The sequence below is a fragment of the Tamandua tetradactyla genome, chromosome 1 (assembly GCF_023851605.1).
Source record: "Tamandua tetradactyla isolate mTamTet1 chromosome 1, mTamTet1.pri, whole genome shotgun sequence".
Taxonomy (NCBI): domain Eukaryota; kingdom Metazoa; phylum Chordata; class Mammalia; order Pilosa; family Myrmecophagidae; genus Tamandua; species Tamandua tetradactyla.
In genome coordinates this window covers 183,194,818-183,210,667 of record NC_135327.1, presented here as the reverse complement: position 1 = coordinate 183,210,667, position 15,850 = coordinate 183,194,818, and the positions used below count along the sequence as shown (strand labels likewise).

The 15,850-nt window shown below is 40.0% G+C and overlaps 1 protein-coding gene and 1 long non-coding RNA gene across 5 annotated transcripts in view; one reads left to right on the top strand and one right to left on the bottom strand.

Annotated features, from left to right (window-relative positions):
• Positions 1–15,850, bottom strand: part of TBXAS1 (thromboxane A synthase 1) — a 189,946-nt gene that overhangs the window by 107,949 nt on the left and 66,147 nt on the right. For both annotated transcript variants that reach the window (XM_077147249.1, XM_077147279.1), the window contains exon 4: positions 7,850–7,946. In XM_077147249.1, the coding sequence (XP_077003364.1) occupies positions 7,850–7,946 (97 nt within the window). The remainder of the gene's footprint in view (positions 1–7,849; positions 7,947–15,850) is intronic.
• On the top strand, positions 838–9,387 carry LOC143672818 (uncharacterized). 3 transcript variants are annotated; one of them, XR_013170079.1, is made up of 4 exons: positions 838–975; positions 3,552–3,700; positions 6,487–6,658; positions 8,883–9,382. It is a non-coding gene; the product is annotated as an uncharacterized LOC143672818 (long non-coding RNA). The 3 variants fall into 3 exon arrangements; XR_013170067.1 differs by lacking the exon at positions 838–975 and having other exon boundaries at positions 3,447–3,700; positions 8,883–9,387; XR_013170093.1 differs by lacking the exons at positions 838–975; positions 8,883–9,382 and adding an exon at positions 7,802–8,876 and having other exon boundaries at positions 3,447–3,700.

Below are 15,850 nucleotides of genomic sequence, written 5' to 3'. Positions count from 1 at the left end.
GACCAGCCACGTCCAGATATGAGAAAAGCAGGTAGAAGGGGAGGCACACGGGGGGAGGCCTTCCAGACTTCCAGGGGTCACCCCATCCTGGGGTGAGAAAATTCCAGCTCAAGCTGGAGGAGTTCCTGTGCACAGCAAAATGTTTCACATAAAACTGAGAGACCTGCCTCAAAACAGAGAGGGCTCAGGCAAAAGTAAAATGAGTTTGTAAACCCGTGTTTCTGGTTTCACCACTCTGTTCATGCTTTTAGGTAAGAGCTTCTGCCTTGCTCAGAGCTGTGGAGCTTGAGTTCTCTGAGCAGATAAGCACAGGGATAAACGGGAACCACAGAACCTGATTTAATTTGACTTTCAAAAACCTGTGAGAAAATCCCACTCTAAAGGGCATTTCTAAAAAATTGGGTCACTAAGCGTTATTTTATCATGAATAGGGAATTGGTTTAAAGACCATAAGCAATATCACCTATAAGGTGAGTTAACTCTTCGTAAATGCAAAGCTAAAAATGTGTTCAAGGTTTGACTGAAGGGATACGATAGTTCCCTAAGCCATTCCTGAAAACCGTTCTCACACCTTAAGTCCGTCTTATTGCGTACGTTGGAAAATCTGAATGTTTTAATTTACTCAAAGTTTTATTTAAGGGAAAGGGAGCCAGAAATTCCAGATAAGCAAGTTTTCAAAAGCTGTTCCTTAAAGAGGTACCCGTTGCAAGTTCGGGGGCAAGTTAAAGTAGGGGGGGAGGGGAGAGATGTGTGGCAATTTCATGACAAGCCCCAGAACAGGGGGCCCCACCCATGTACAGCTCCAAATCGAGTTTTCCTTGCCCATTAGCTCCTTAACGAGCTGATGCGCTCCTGCTCTTCTCTGAAATGAGGCCCTGCTGCGGACGCAGAGGATATTGCTGCAGATTTCCAGAGACTAATTTGCCTGCCAACTTCTGTAATCTTTGCCGGTGCCAAGCGCTTTGTGGTTTCACGGTAACTCACTCTATGATTCTGGCATCCATTGTGGTAAGGCGATGGAAGCAGCCCTTTGAGAGGTGAACCTGGGCTACCAGGTCCTTGGGGGTTTTATCGTTCTGGGTGAAATCACTTCTTGAGGGTGAGCCAGACACACCAAACCTGTCATGTGGGCATAGATATGACTCTTGTGTGGCTGGACCTGTGCCTGGAGAGGGACCTGGGATGGTGTGAGGCTGTATGTACCCCAGAAAGACCATGTTCTTAAATGAAGTCCATTCCTGTGGGTGTGAACCCACTGTAAGTAGGATCTTTTGGTGAGATTATTCCAGTTAGGAAGGCATGACAATCAGGATAGGTCTTAATTCTATGAGGGAGTGCTTTATAAGTAGAAGGAAATTCAGACAGAGAGAAAAAGCAACAGGAAGCCAGAAGCTGAAACCCAGCAGATCCTGGGAGAGAGGGGAGTGGCCAGAAGAGTAGCCCTGTGCCTGGCCATGTGCTAGAGGAGCCAAGGATTGCCAGCAGCCAGCCCCAGAATACCCGTCCTCAGGAAGAAAGCATTGCCTTCGGGACCCTTTGATTAGGACTTTCTCTTAGCCTCAGTGTAAACTAATACATTTCCATTGTTTAAACCAACCCACTTCATGGTATTTATTTTAAGCAGACAGGAAACTAAAACGGGACCTAAGGGCTGGTAACTGCCCTGCCACCCCCTCATACACACACACACACACACACACACACACACACACACACACACACATACAACCACCACCACCTTCCACACACAACAGGCCTGGGAATGAACCAGGCCATAGCCTGATCCCAATGACCATGCTGTCATTTTAGATCAGAATTCACAGCTTCCCGGGGGCAGGTTTAGTGATTGAACACACCCTCTCCATGCCCCCATCCAACTACACAAACCCAATATGGGCCAAAGACTACCTTACCTCTTATCACTATTCCCACAACTTCCCCAACTCTAGACCTTGATGGGAGGTCAGGAATAAGAATTTCTGCCACTGGTTACAACCATTTCTGCCAAGTCATGTGGACCCAGCTTCAGCAGCTGCAGATATTAAAAAGGAGCTGCACCCATGGCTTCATTGAGTAGTAGATAGCAAAGAAAAGCTCATTAAAATATTTTAATAAAAATAACCAACTCCCGAGGTTCTATAAATGCTCAGAGGATTGATTTGGGTTTAACAGTAAAACTGTGGTTGCACCACAAAGGAACAATAGCAGGAAGCACTGAGGGCACCAGTAGAGGTCTAAGAAGCCCATTCGGAAAACGGGCAAGATAGGGCAGGGAAATTAAACAGAATCAAGTGCCTCAAAAAGTGTGAATGGGGAAGCACAACATAAGAACTGCCATCTGGGTCTGACCCATAGTCTATTCAGCCCAGTGTTTGGGAATTGAAAAAATTTTTTCACCCAACGATATTTTCATTCAATTATTTGCTGAATACCAGTGTGTGTCAGGGAGCGATGTCACCCCACCTCCAGTCAGTATTCTCTATCAAGCCTGCCAGGGATGCTCACAGCTCATATCAAATTTCAGGGCTAAACACAGCTTCACACATCACAGCCATTCTCTAGCAGGCTGTCCGGGGCCCGCATAGCTCTACCCTGGATTTGTGAGCAGATAGATAATGTGCACTCACTGTTAGAAAATGAAACCATGTGTTATTTAAGTTCCCTTTCACTTAATGTATCAAACTAACATGCCGAGGTGTTTTCTGCATCACAAGGGACCATTTGGTAGACTCTTGCATGGAGTAAGCATTTAATGTTTACTGAATGAATCTATAATAAAGTTGAATTGCCGAACACTTAAGTAAACAGAGCTTATTAGAAGGAAGGCTGCATGGTGTCGGTGGGGAGAAATCACGCCTCACTAATCTCCTTGAGTTCTTTGAGCAGATAAATAAGCATATGGATAAGGGGGGACCACAGAACCCAATTTAATTTGACTTTCAAAAATCTGTGAGAAAGTCTCACTCCAAAGGCTGTTTTTAAAAAAATTGAGTCACTAAGGGTTGTTCTATCATGAATATGGAATTGGCTTAAAGGCCATAAACAAAGCTGAAGATAAATAGAAACATTCCCAGGTGGAAAATTATAAGCATTGGGGTTTCCTAGAGATCTAATCTATGATGGGCTTTTGACAGGTTTGTGAATCACCTAGAACAGGATGTACACATTGACTCTCCAGGTTCAAGGTAATACCTACTTCTTCTGGGGAGAATGTCAGGTTGATGGAGATTCAATTCAATTTGAACAAGTATATTTTGGAAGTCAAATACTCATTATGTGTTTGGACCCATGGTGTAAAAAAAAGTGCAAGATAAGAGTTCCTGGCATTTAACTTCATTTAACTGTTACTGTCATGGTTAGGGACATGTGTCAACTGAGCCAAGTTGTGGTAGCTGTTTATCTGATTGGGCAAGTACTGGCCTGTCTGTTGCAATGAGGACATTTCATAGGATTAGGTCATGATCACCTCAGCTGCATCCACAGCTGATTCCATTTGTAATCAGTCAAAGGGGAGTGTCTTCTACAATTAGTGATGCTAAATCTAATCACAGGAAGCCTTTTAAGGAGGACTCAGAGGAGACAGGCCCCATTCCTGCTTTGGCTGGTGAGCCTCTCCCGCGGAGCTCATCCAGACCCTCCATCGGAGTCGTGGGCTTCACAGCCTGCCCTGTGGATTTGGGCTCTGCATTCCTGCGGTCACGTGAGACACTTTTATAAATTTTATATTTGCAAGTGTTCCCTGTTGATTCTGTTTATCTAGAGAACCCTAACTAATACAGTTACTAATAGAAGGTAAAATGGGATCCATTGTCAACATGAGTAATGCAGATGATAAGTGCTTTAAGAATTCAGAGGAGAGGAGAAGTAAATGTGGATTGAAGTAGGGACAGCTTCAAGGAGGAAGCAGAATTTGAGAAGAGCCTTGAAGAATAGCTCTACCTTGGACAGGTATGACAGAAGTGGAAAGCCGTCTTGTTAATAGCAGTTAATGCATGTTGAGTGTTTGTTTTGCCTGCCATGTCCTGTGCTAAGGCAGGGTTTATATGCACTATCTCAATCTTATAACAGGCTGGAAGGGAGATCTTATCCCCATTTTCAGAGGAGAAATAAAATGATTCAAAAAGTTAATTTGCTCAAGCTCACATTGCTAATAAATGCAAGAGATACTGTTATGCTGCCTCCAATTCCGGGTAGGAGTGCCAGTATGAGCAAAGCCTGGGGACAAGGATTTCCAGAGAATTTTAGAGAGAGAATGGGAAGGCTGGTCTAGTTGGAGCAACATTTTGTTTTGGAGAGCAGAAAGAGATTAGGTTGGCATATATGGTATGCATCTACATTAGAAAGGCCATTAATTAAATCTTGTCTGGGGAACTTGAACTTTATCCTCAGGGCACTGTGTTGAGTGGAAGAAGAAGGAAATTGGAACCATACTCTAGATTGGGGCCCTGGACCTAGAGACCTTAGTCTGGGAAGTGGAAGAAATTAGGAAGGGCAGACAATGATTTGGAGGAGAAATCGAAACTGAGAGCAGCTTTATTTTGTCCCCTCTGCCTAAATGTGTGCTTTGAGGAGGTCCACCTCTCACACACTAATCAGATGTAGCCCTGATCCTGGAGAGGTCTCATGCTCTCATGCCCTAGCTGACATCCTTGATGTCATGTGAATCAATATAGAAGTACATAGGGCAGTGCAAAGGTAGTTCAAGTGGTAGAATTCTTGCCTGCCATGCAGGAGACCTGTGTTCGATTTCCACCCCAAACAAATGGTACTGCAATAGCGAGATAGTCACATGGAAAAAACAATGAAATGTGACCCACCATGCAACATACAAAATATATACAGATATAGATGATAGATAGATAGATAGATAGATAGATAGATAGATAGTAGACAAACAGACAGACAGACAGACAGAGAGGAACCCAGCCACAACATCCCATCTCACTGGTCAAGAACTAGGACAGGCTCTCAGAGTGCCTTCCCTGCCTAGCTGGATGCAACTTTGGTGGCCTGGGTCTTTGGACCCACTTGTTTCCTCTGCCTCATTAATCAACATTCCTTGAAGAGTCTGAATGATTAACAATCTATGACCATGACTATGTTTAATCATTAGACTCAAGTCTCTAAGATCCCAGTGCCACAGAAGGCCTTCAGGGGACTTTGAGCAGGGGCAGCAACACAATGTTTGGGGAAGTTAATCTAAAGGTGGCAGTTAAACATCTGCAATTCCTTCAGCCATGCTGAGGTGGTGGAGTTGGCAGCCCAGTCACCTCCCTCGAGCTCACTAGTGTCTGGATTTGGGCATGATACTCTGGGGCACTAAGATGAGCATGTTTTGGATGAATAATCAATTTCTCAACTAAACTTTGAAACTCAAAACTGTCACCTGCTGTCTTAGTAGTGGCAGGAAAAATAGCCCTGGCTTTGAGCTGGGAGATGGCATGTGAGGCCTGCTTGTGCACATCTTAGCCATGTGACTGGGTTGTCACTTGACCTATCTGAGCCTTAGTTTCCTTGCCTGTAAAACAGAGATGATAATTGTATCAATCTCATAAAGTGTTTGTGAATTTTAATGAAAAAAACTGCCTGGATGGCTCAACCATACAGAATGCAAGAGGACCACTGCGAATTTCTTAAGTCCCAGCCTCAGGCATTTCATATCCAATAAGCCTTCCCTCTACCCACCTGGGATGCCCCTGTGTCTTTCACTGCAGTAGCACTCACCACACTACTGGACTGGTCTTTGTACTTGTTTGCTTCCTTTACTAACCTGTGAGCTCCTTGAAGGCAAGACTGTGTCTTCTATCTCTTTATAACCAGCACCTATACAGTGTCTGGAATATGGCAGGTATGCAAAAAGTTTGCCAAATAACCAACAACAGAAAGAATAATGTATTCTCTTAACCCTATAAGAAAGAAAAATGGGTTTAATTTGAGTTCCTCAAAATTGTTGGCATATGGTGATTATCACAGTCTTTCTTGAATTCTCAGAAGATCCTGTTTATTAATTTACTTTGGACTTTTTTTCAAGAATCAATGTAAGGTTTGTTGGTTCTCTTTCTAGAATTTCTATTTTCCCATTTTTGGAAAATATGGACAATATTGGCCTCTGCTATTTTATATCACCTCTCCCATTCTTTGGGATTTCTTATCAAAGTTAAAAAGTGGGTGTATTAGTTTGTTAAGCTGCCAGAATGCAGTATACCATAAATGGAATGGCTTTTTAAAAAAGTATTTAATAAGTTGCAAGTTTACAAATTTAAGCCTAAAAACTGTCCAAACTAAGGCATCCAGGGAAAGATACTTCAATTCAAGAAAGGCTGATGGGTCTGGAGCACCTCTATCGGCTGGGTAGCCACGTGGCTGGCATCTGCTAGTCCCTTGCTCTTAGGCTCCGTTACTTTCAGCCTTTGTTCCTGTAGGGGTTCCTCACTTTACTTCTCTGGGGCTGGCTTTGATCTCTTGGCTTCCTTTGGCTCTCCCCAGGTTCTGGCTTAACACATCATGGGAAACCACATGGAAATGTCTGCTGGCTCCAAGCAGCTCCATACAAATCCGTGTCTCTGTTCCCCAAGTGTCAGCATCTATGTCAGCTCTGCTCTCTCCAAAATGTTTCCTCTTTTAAAGGACTCCAGTAAACTAATCAAGAACCACCTGGGTAAGTGGAGTCACATCTCAAATCAAAAGATCACACCCACAGAACAAATGTTAAAACAAACTGAGTAGATTGAAATACTAGTGATCAATGAAAGGGAGTGGTAAGGGACATAGGAAAAAAAAATAGGGGGGACAAAGGTAAAACATATTGGGTAGATGGAAATACTAGTCATCAATGAGAGGGAAGGGTAAGGGGTATGGTGTGTATGAATTTTTTCTTTTTCTTTTTCTTTCCTTTTCTGGAGTGATGCAAAGGTTCTAAAAAATGATCATGGTGATGAATACTATGATGATGATATTGTGAGCCATTGATTGTACATCATCACATTACTATGTGATGATATTGTGAGCCATTGATTGTACACCATGTATGGAATGTTTGTATGTTAAGAATGTTTGTGTTTGCATGTTGTTTTGTCTTTCCAATTTAAAAAATTGCATTAAATTAAATTTTAAAAAAAGATCACAATTAGGTGCATCACATCTCTGCAGAGATAATCTAATCAAAAGTTTCCACCTACAATACTGGGTCAAGATTAAAAGAAACAGCTGCCCCCACAAGATTGAATTTGGATTAAAACGGCTTTTCTGGGGAACATAATAATTTCAAACTGGTACAGTAGGGTTTTCTTTTCTGAAAAAGATGGGGTATGTACATTCCTTTAGTGGATTGGAAATATGAACTAGTATAAAAAAGTCCTCTTACATGATACCCCCTCCTATTTGGAGACAAAAATCCCCCTAATGTTTGTTTTCCCTTCCAAGCCTTAATACTTTTGTACTCTCTGGAAAAGATGAAAGCACGAGAGGCTTGAAGTTTTGCTTTCCCACTGATATTTATTAACCTTACTCTGTCTTCCTCAGCCATTTGGCCTTTGCCCTCTGGATTCCTCTAGCTTTGAACACAGCTTAGAAAACCCTCCTGGTTTTAGCATTTTTATTAACCTCAACTTCTCTTGAGCTTTTAGTTTTCTGGAAACATTTCTTAGATGTAAATGGCATTCTTTTGTGCCAATCCTTACATTTCTTTTGAAAACCTGAGTTCATTGGGGAGCTCAGTTTTTAGTTGAATTCATCTAAACTAGGTAAAGAAAGAGACACAATTGCAGACTATTATATCTGACTTGCAGTTCTTGTATTTTAGAAGGACGCCCCGTTTCATCCATCCATATGCAGAAAGATAACTACATACCATTCTGTTAGTAAAGTTACTGAAGTTGTCAACCAACACCTGCTTGATCATGTCTGGCTCAGAAATCACGATAAACATCCGACGACCAAGATAGTACCTAGGAGGAATGAAATAATTTTAAAATTGTGTTTTATTTATTTGCCCATTTCTTCTTTCCAAAAAAAAATTCACAGTAGCTTTTCATGAAGGGTAAAGGATGAATAGGAAGTAAAAATGTGGAGAGAACGATATGCTGAACCTAAGGAGCAGTATGACTGTGATGATCTAACATCAATTTTAATTCCATAGATGTTTATGGAATCCCACCTTCTATCAGTCCCTGGAGACTCTGAGATGAACAATCTTTGCCTCCAAGTAGCTCCCTGCCTGCTAGGAAATACAAACCTAAAAATGTAAATGCAATCATAAGGGGCTCATAAGATCCACTAGTAAAACACAAAAGGGAATAGATTAAATCTACTAGAGGCTGGGAAAGGGGCTAGACTGAACCTGCTGGGGATTTGGGGGAAGGGCTGAACATCTGGTTGCCACAACTGTACACAAAAGGAGCTCAACAGACATTTAGGATGTTAATGGAGGAATAGAAGAAAGGATCAGCCAGTCACCAGGTGGCAGTGAACTCTAACTGGAGGCAGTACTTAAGTACATGTTTTATTTTATTTATTTTACTTATTAAACTACTGAGAGTACAAAAGCCCAGTCATAGCCTTCAAGGATCTCACAGTCTGATAGGGGTGACAATTAGGGAATCAGCGTACAATATGATGCTCCGGCAGACATGGATGATATTGGAGTCACACCTAACTCAGCACTAGGAGAAGAGAAGATAAAGGCTTCCCAGAGGGGGCTATTCCCAAACTGAGGCCTGAGAGATGAGCAGGATTTAGTGCAGAAAGCTGGGCGGCAAAGGGAGGTGAGGGTGTACCAGGCAAAGGTGTAACTGTCCAGTATTGGGGGTTGAATTATGTCTTCCACAAAAGGCATGTTCAGTCTCAACCCCTGGTCCTGTGAGCATGAACCTATTTATTCATAGGACCTTTGAAGATGTTATTGGTTAAGGTGTTCCCAAACTGTATGTGGACCTTAATCCAATATGGCTGAAATCATTATAAGCAAAAGAAATTGGGCACAGAGAGAGAAGCCACATGAAGCAGCCAGAAGCTGGAAGTCAAGGGAACCGCAAAGAGAAAGAAGTTATGTGCATCGCCATGTGACAGAAAAGCCAAGGAATCCCAAAGATTTCTGGCCAGCCAGAAGATACTGAACCCCGGAGGAAGCAAGCCTTCTAGCCTCTGAAACTATGAGCCAATAAATTCCTGTTGTTAAGCCAACCCATTGTCTAGTATTTGCTATAGCAGCTGGGAAACTAAACCACGCAGAAACAAGCCTGTTTGGGGAAACTACAGGAGCTTGCCTATGAAAAACATGCAAAGCAAACCAGGGTGATGACAAATGAGCCCACTGCATAATGTTCAGTTTTAGTGTATGAAATTATATTTTCAGGGATGTAATTTGATCACCAGTGTATCTAGCTCAGAGCAGTAAGGGATAGGTTTTAAAGGGTAAAGTCACAAGTTGTAAAAGCAGCCAAGTTTACTGTAGTATTCTTAGTTACTCAAAATTTTTCGTAAGTCAAAAATGGATATAAGTTTTTAACTCTTTCTCCTTCTCAGTGAGTAGGGAAAAAATGAAAAATAAATCGCCTGGCATATTTTAGGTATTCAGGAAATGTTAATCTGAATGATTATATTTTCTAAAACTCTTGGGGATATCTTCGGGACATAGGAATTTAACAGATATGACACAAAGAAAGGAAGGATAATAAGTAGTTTTTTTTTTTTTTTACCGATTTTAACCAAGAAGACCTAAAATAACCCAACAAGGCCATAAACAAATACCTCTAAAAACATATGGGCACACACACAAAAAAGTATAGGCAGTGCCATGGATCCTTTGAGAATGTCGTGAAAACTGGGCACTCTCCTAAGAAAAATAAACATACACAACATTTTGTACACAATTTGAGGGGTACTTGGATCTCTAAACCTCACCTAAGTAATGCTTCTCAAACTTAAAATGTGCTTAAAAGTCACCTGGGTTCAAAGAAATAGTGGCTGAAAATTTCTCCCATTTGACAAAAAGCACAAATCTACAGATTCAAGAAGTTAAGTAATCCCCAAAGAGGATAAACCCAAAGAAATCCATGCCAAGACACATCATGATTAAACTTCTGAAAACTAAAGATAAAGGAAAAACATTTTAAAAGCAGCCAGAGAGAAATGATATATATTATCTAAGGGAACACCAATACAAAGGATAGCAGATTTCTCATTGGAAATCATGGAAGCCAGAAGGAATTGGCACATATTTCAAGTACTGAAAGAAAAGAACTGTCAAACACAAATCATATATCTGGTGAAAATATCCTTCAGGAAAGAAAAGGAAATAAATCTGATCCACTGTAGCAACTGGCTAAGGAAGAGAAATGATGTGATCCTATTGATTGATGCAGATCCTATTAAAAATGCATTTGACAAATTCAACACTCATTTATGATTTCCAAAAACCTCTCAACAAACTGGGAATAGTGAGGAACTTCCTTAACTTGATAAAGAACATCTGCAAAAACCCTACAACTACCATTTTACTTAATGATGAAAAACTGAATGCATTTCCCCTAAGTTTGAGAGCAAGGCAAGGATGTTTTCTCATTACTGTACCCAACATACTACTAGAAGTTCTAGTAAGTACAAGAAAAATAAATAAAAGGAATATAAATTGGAAGGGAATAAATTAATCTGTTCCTATTTGCAGATGTCAGGATTATCTATGTATAAAATTCCAAGGATAAAAAAAATTATAGAACAAATATGTGAGTTCAGCAAGGTTCCAGGATTCAGGATTGGCACACACAAAATCAACTGCATTTCTATATGCTAATAATGAACATGTGGGAGCCAAAATTAAAACAAAATACCATTTACAGTTGCTCCAAAGAAAATGAAACACATATTATAATCTAACAAAACGTATAGGATTTGTATGCCAAATTTTACAAAATGCTGATGAAAGAAATCAAAGAAGACTTAAATAAATGGGGAGACATATTATGTTCATGAATCACATGACTCCTATAATAAAGACATCAATTTTTCCAAAACTAATCTATAGCTTTAAGGCAATTCTTATCAAAATCCCTGTGAGGCTTTTTGTAGCCATACACAAGCTTATTTTAAAGTTTTCATGGAAAGAAAAAGAACTTTAGAACAACTGAAACAGCTTTAAAAAGAATTTAAAAATCAGAAGAATCAGCCTACCCAATTTAAAATTTATATAGTTAGAATAGTCAGGATTGTGTGGTATGGGTGAAGGAGGGAAGGCACATAGATCAATAAAATAGACTTAAAAACCCAGAAATACACCCATACAAATATGTTCAACTGGTTTTGATAAGGTACAAAAGCAATTCGATAGAGGAAGGACAGCCTTTTCAATAAATAGTGCTGAAAGAATTGTACATATATAGGGAAAAAAATGAACCTCACATCTTATACAAAAATTAGCTTAAAATGGATCATGGGCTTTTATGGAAAACATGAATCTGAAAATTTTGAAAAAAAACATAAGAGAAAATCTTTGGGATCTGAAGTTAGGCGATGAGTTCTCAGACTTGATAACAAAAGCACAATTCATAAAAGGCAAAAATTAATAAATTGGAATTCATCAATATGAAAACCTTCTGATTTTCAAGCTACTTTGTTAAGAAGATGAAAAGACATGCTACAAACTTAGAGAAAATATTTGTAAACCACTCATCTGACAAAGGACTTACATTTAGTTTGTACAAAGAGCTCTTAAAAATCAGCAGGAAAAAAATAAGCTGATTAGAAAATAAGCAGAATACATGAACAAACATTTCATTGAAGAGGATATAAAGGTGGAAAGTAAGCACATGAAAAGATGCTCAACATTATTAGCCAATAGGGAAATGCAAATTAAAACCACAATGAGAGAGCAATGTACACCTATCAGAATGGCTACAATTAAAAAAAAATAGTTATAACATCCAATGCTAGTGAAGATGTGGAGAAACTAGATCACTCATACTTTACTGGAGTGAATATAAAATGATACAGCCACTTTGGAAGATAGTTTGGCATACTCTTAGAAAACTAAACTTACCATATCCTCAGCAATTATACTTGAGCATTTATCCCAGAGAAATGAGAACTTAGGTTCACACAAAAATATGTACACAGATATTCACAACAGCTCTATTTGTTATAACTAAAATCTGAAAACAATTCAAACATTCTTCAATAGGTGGATTGTTAAACTGTGGTATATCCAAACCATGGAAAACTATGCAACAATGGGGAAAAAAATGAATGAATTATAAACACAACCATGTGGGTGACATTTTAAAATGTCACCTTGGGAGCTTAATAAAGTTCCCTTGAGTTCCCTTGAGTTCTCAAGGAAACTATGATGAGTGAAAAAAAAACAAATCTCAAAAGGTTATATACTATATGATTCCATTTATATTACATTCTTGAAATGACAAAATTATAGAAATGGGGAACAGATTAGTGGTTACCAGGATTAGAGATGGAGGCAGTGATAGGTGGGTGTTGGCTATAGGGAGAGAGCACAAGTAAACCTTACTGTGATAGAATAGTTCCATATCTTGGTGTGATGGGGGTTACAAAAATCTATACATGTGATAAAACTACATATAACTATATTTGTGCCTGCACACACAGGTGAGTGCACATAAAGCCAGCAAAACTCATTGATTGTACCTATGTCAGTTTCCCGGTTGTGAAAAGTCCATGCTCATGCAAGATGTTACCATTGGGGGAAACTGGGTGAAGGGTACACAGGATCTCCATGCACTTTTTTTTTTTAATTGAAAATTCCTGTGACTCTATAATTATTTCAAACTAAAAAGTTTTTAAAATGTCACCTTGGGAGCTTAATAAATTTCAGAGTCACAGCCCTACTTCCTCCCAAGTTTCATCCAGTATGTCTGGGTAGGGCCCAGGAATCTTCATTTTAACAGATTCTCCAGATTCTGAAGCAAGACTAGTTTCACGCTCTGAGAAACACTGTTCAGGGGCAGTGGTTTTTAGTCTCGGTGGCTGGTCAAAATCACCTGTGGAGCATTCAGAAAATAATGGTGTCTGGCTCCACCCAGACTTGTTGGACTAGAATCTCTTGGGTGGAACCTTTCATTTTAACAGGCTCCCCAAGGGATTGTGATGGACTGGAAATAACGAAGTAGGGGACCCACAAACTCCAAGTTTAAAACATTGCTCTATATTTAACCAAAGGTTCATGCCCGTTTTCATTTCTCTAAATTCTTAGATCTAGAAGGAAAGTGTTTACACTGGAGCTTATATGTATTTTGGTAACGTATTTGTACTGATTCAGTTATTATCAAAATAATTTTATGTATCATCTGGATTTTTAAAAAACAAAATAATACTTCTATATTCAAATGAAAGTTGTCTTTCCAAGTTGTCACCTTGGGAGTCTTTGTTCTTTTTTTCTAGTAATATTGCTAATGCTAAAAACAATTTTGCAACAATTCTTTTAGAATTGCTTCATAGCTGGTATATGAATCTCAGGAGAAACTGGCCCCATTTTACATGTAAATTGTGTAATCTTATGAATTTATATTTATAAAAATGTTCTTCTGTAGTTTGAGGAGCTCCTGGGAATATCTTGAACAGAGAATAATTTTAGTGAAATATGAATTAAGCAATCTTTTGGATGCCTGGAATGGGTCCACGGTTTTTTGTCTGTCCAGCAGTCCTTAAGGAAGCAACTCTTCCCCTATTCTGTACACTCCTGGAGGAGCTGTCAGTTATAAAGTCCTGCCCTTCAGGTCCCAGGGATGGCATACAATTTGGCATGACCAGTCATTGTATTTCATCTTCTTGACAACAGTGACTGGTTCAAGGGGTACGTGTCCCAATTAGGACCAATCAGAATCTTTCATTGGGATGGATACATAGATGTTGACTGAAAAACTCTTTCTCCTGGAGCTGCTAAACTGGGAAGATAAGACTCTAGAATAGTGGATGGCCACCTTCCCACCACATGGAGAGAATCTCTCTGCAAAAAGAGCCTCAGAGAACAAGCAGAGATTAAGGACAGACAGAGAAGTGTCTAGGGAAGTCCAAAGTGCAGTTCAAGTTTCCAAGGTTCATCTTCCAGCAACTCTTCCTTTGATCCTCCAAGCTTAAGTTAGTTTGTGCTTAAGTTAGAGTTGAGTTTCTATTATGTGTAATTAAGAAATCCTAACTAGCATGGTGTCCCTTTCCCTTCTCAACTTTTTTGAATATCCATTGGCACATTGCCTCTTGAAACTTGCTTCCCTAAAAGGATCTGATCTCAGCTATGTCCACTGGTATGAATGTATGGCAATGACTTACTGCTTCCAGAGGTGGTATGGAATACTGGAAAGAGGTATGTTCAAGGAGTCAGGAGACTGGATGCGGGATCATCCAGCTCTGCCCCTTACTCCCAGAATGATCTTAGGAAAACGTCTTAGACAACCCAGCCCTCAGTTTACTTGCCTCTGAAATACGGGAGGAAAACTGGGTAATCCCTGCAGTTTCCTATAGCTTTAAATCCTATAATTCCTACAAATTAAAGAGCAAGTTAAATTTTGGGCTTTGTTTTTAAGTCTACACTCTAAAGAGTGTGAGGAAACTTTCCATTTCAGTGAAATCAATCAGTGAAGTGATTTGGAGGGTTAAGGGCCCTTCTCAGGACTTTTGAGGGAATAATTGTTAGCATCTATTAAGTGCTTACTACCTCCAGGCCCATTATAAGTGCATTACCTGTATTATCTCATTTAACCCTCCTAAGAAATGGATGAGGTACTTATACCCACTTTTCAGAAAAGGTAACTGAGACTTAGGTTAAGTAACTTGTCCATGATTGGGACTCTGCCTCAGATCAACTTCTGCCAAAGCCCATGCCCCTAGCCACTGAACATACTGCTATCTCCTCGAGCCAGTGCTCTTGTCCCAGGGTGGCCTTGCTGTGGATGGCTTCATTTCTGAGTAGGTATGTACAAGAAAACAATTGAGCCTCCCACTGTGGAGACTGAGTCTTCAAATGTCGAGATTTAGAGCAGCTTCCTCCTTAAATGGACCAGAAAACCCCTAACCTGATGAAGAAAGGAAGGTTTTGCTTCCCTGTAACCCAAATGTGGATATGGTCACATCAGAGGCAAATAATTCTTAACCAGTCATTCATTTATATTTATTTGTGTACGTAGGAATTTGTTTACTCAATTCCAAAGCACCTGGTCAGAGAAATTATTTAGGCAAATCAATGACATATTATGTAGACAGAAATAACACTTGTTTGACTTGTTTTATGAATAGTTTTCTTTTTAAAAAAAAAAAGTTGACCAGTCAGTTCAGCCAAAATAGTTCAGAATGCCATCAGAGGCAGGAGGGCTGCTGGTGTTAGCCTGGGGTTGCTCAGCTCGGTTCCAGAGGCCTACCCCGGTCAGGAGTGACAGAGCTGTAAAGATTGTACATCAGGTCACCCACTGGAACAGACATCAAGGATGTCCCAGTTAGCCAACTGAATGGAAAAGCACATTATAAAACAGTGTGTATAGATCTGCTAAAAAATAACAGTCTGGGGTGGGCCACGGTGGCTCAGCAGGCAGAGTTCTTGCCTGCCATGCCAAAGACCAGGGTTCAATTCCCGGTTCCTGCCCATGCAAAATAAATAAATAACAGTCTGTTTTACTGTTAACCGGTTCATTCAAGAAACATTTCTTGAGCCTATTCTTGCTGTCAGGCACTATGCTAGTCCCATTCATATACTCCTGGAGAAAATCTAGGGTAAGATAGATTATACAGTTAACAGTGCATTTATCTAGGGCAGGAATTTTGGGGGGGGGGGGAGGCATTTACTTTTCACATTATGTATTTCTTTAATGTTCCAGTATTTTATAATGAGTGTACGTGA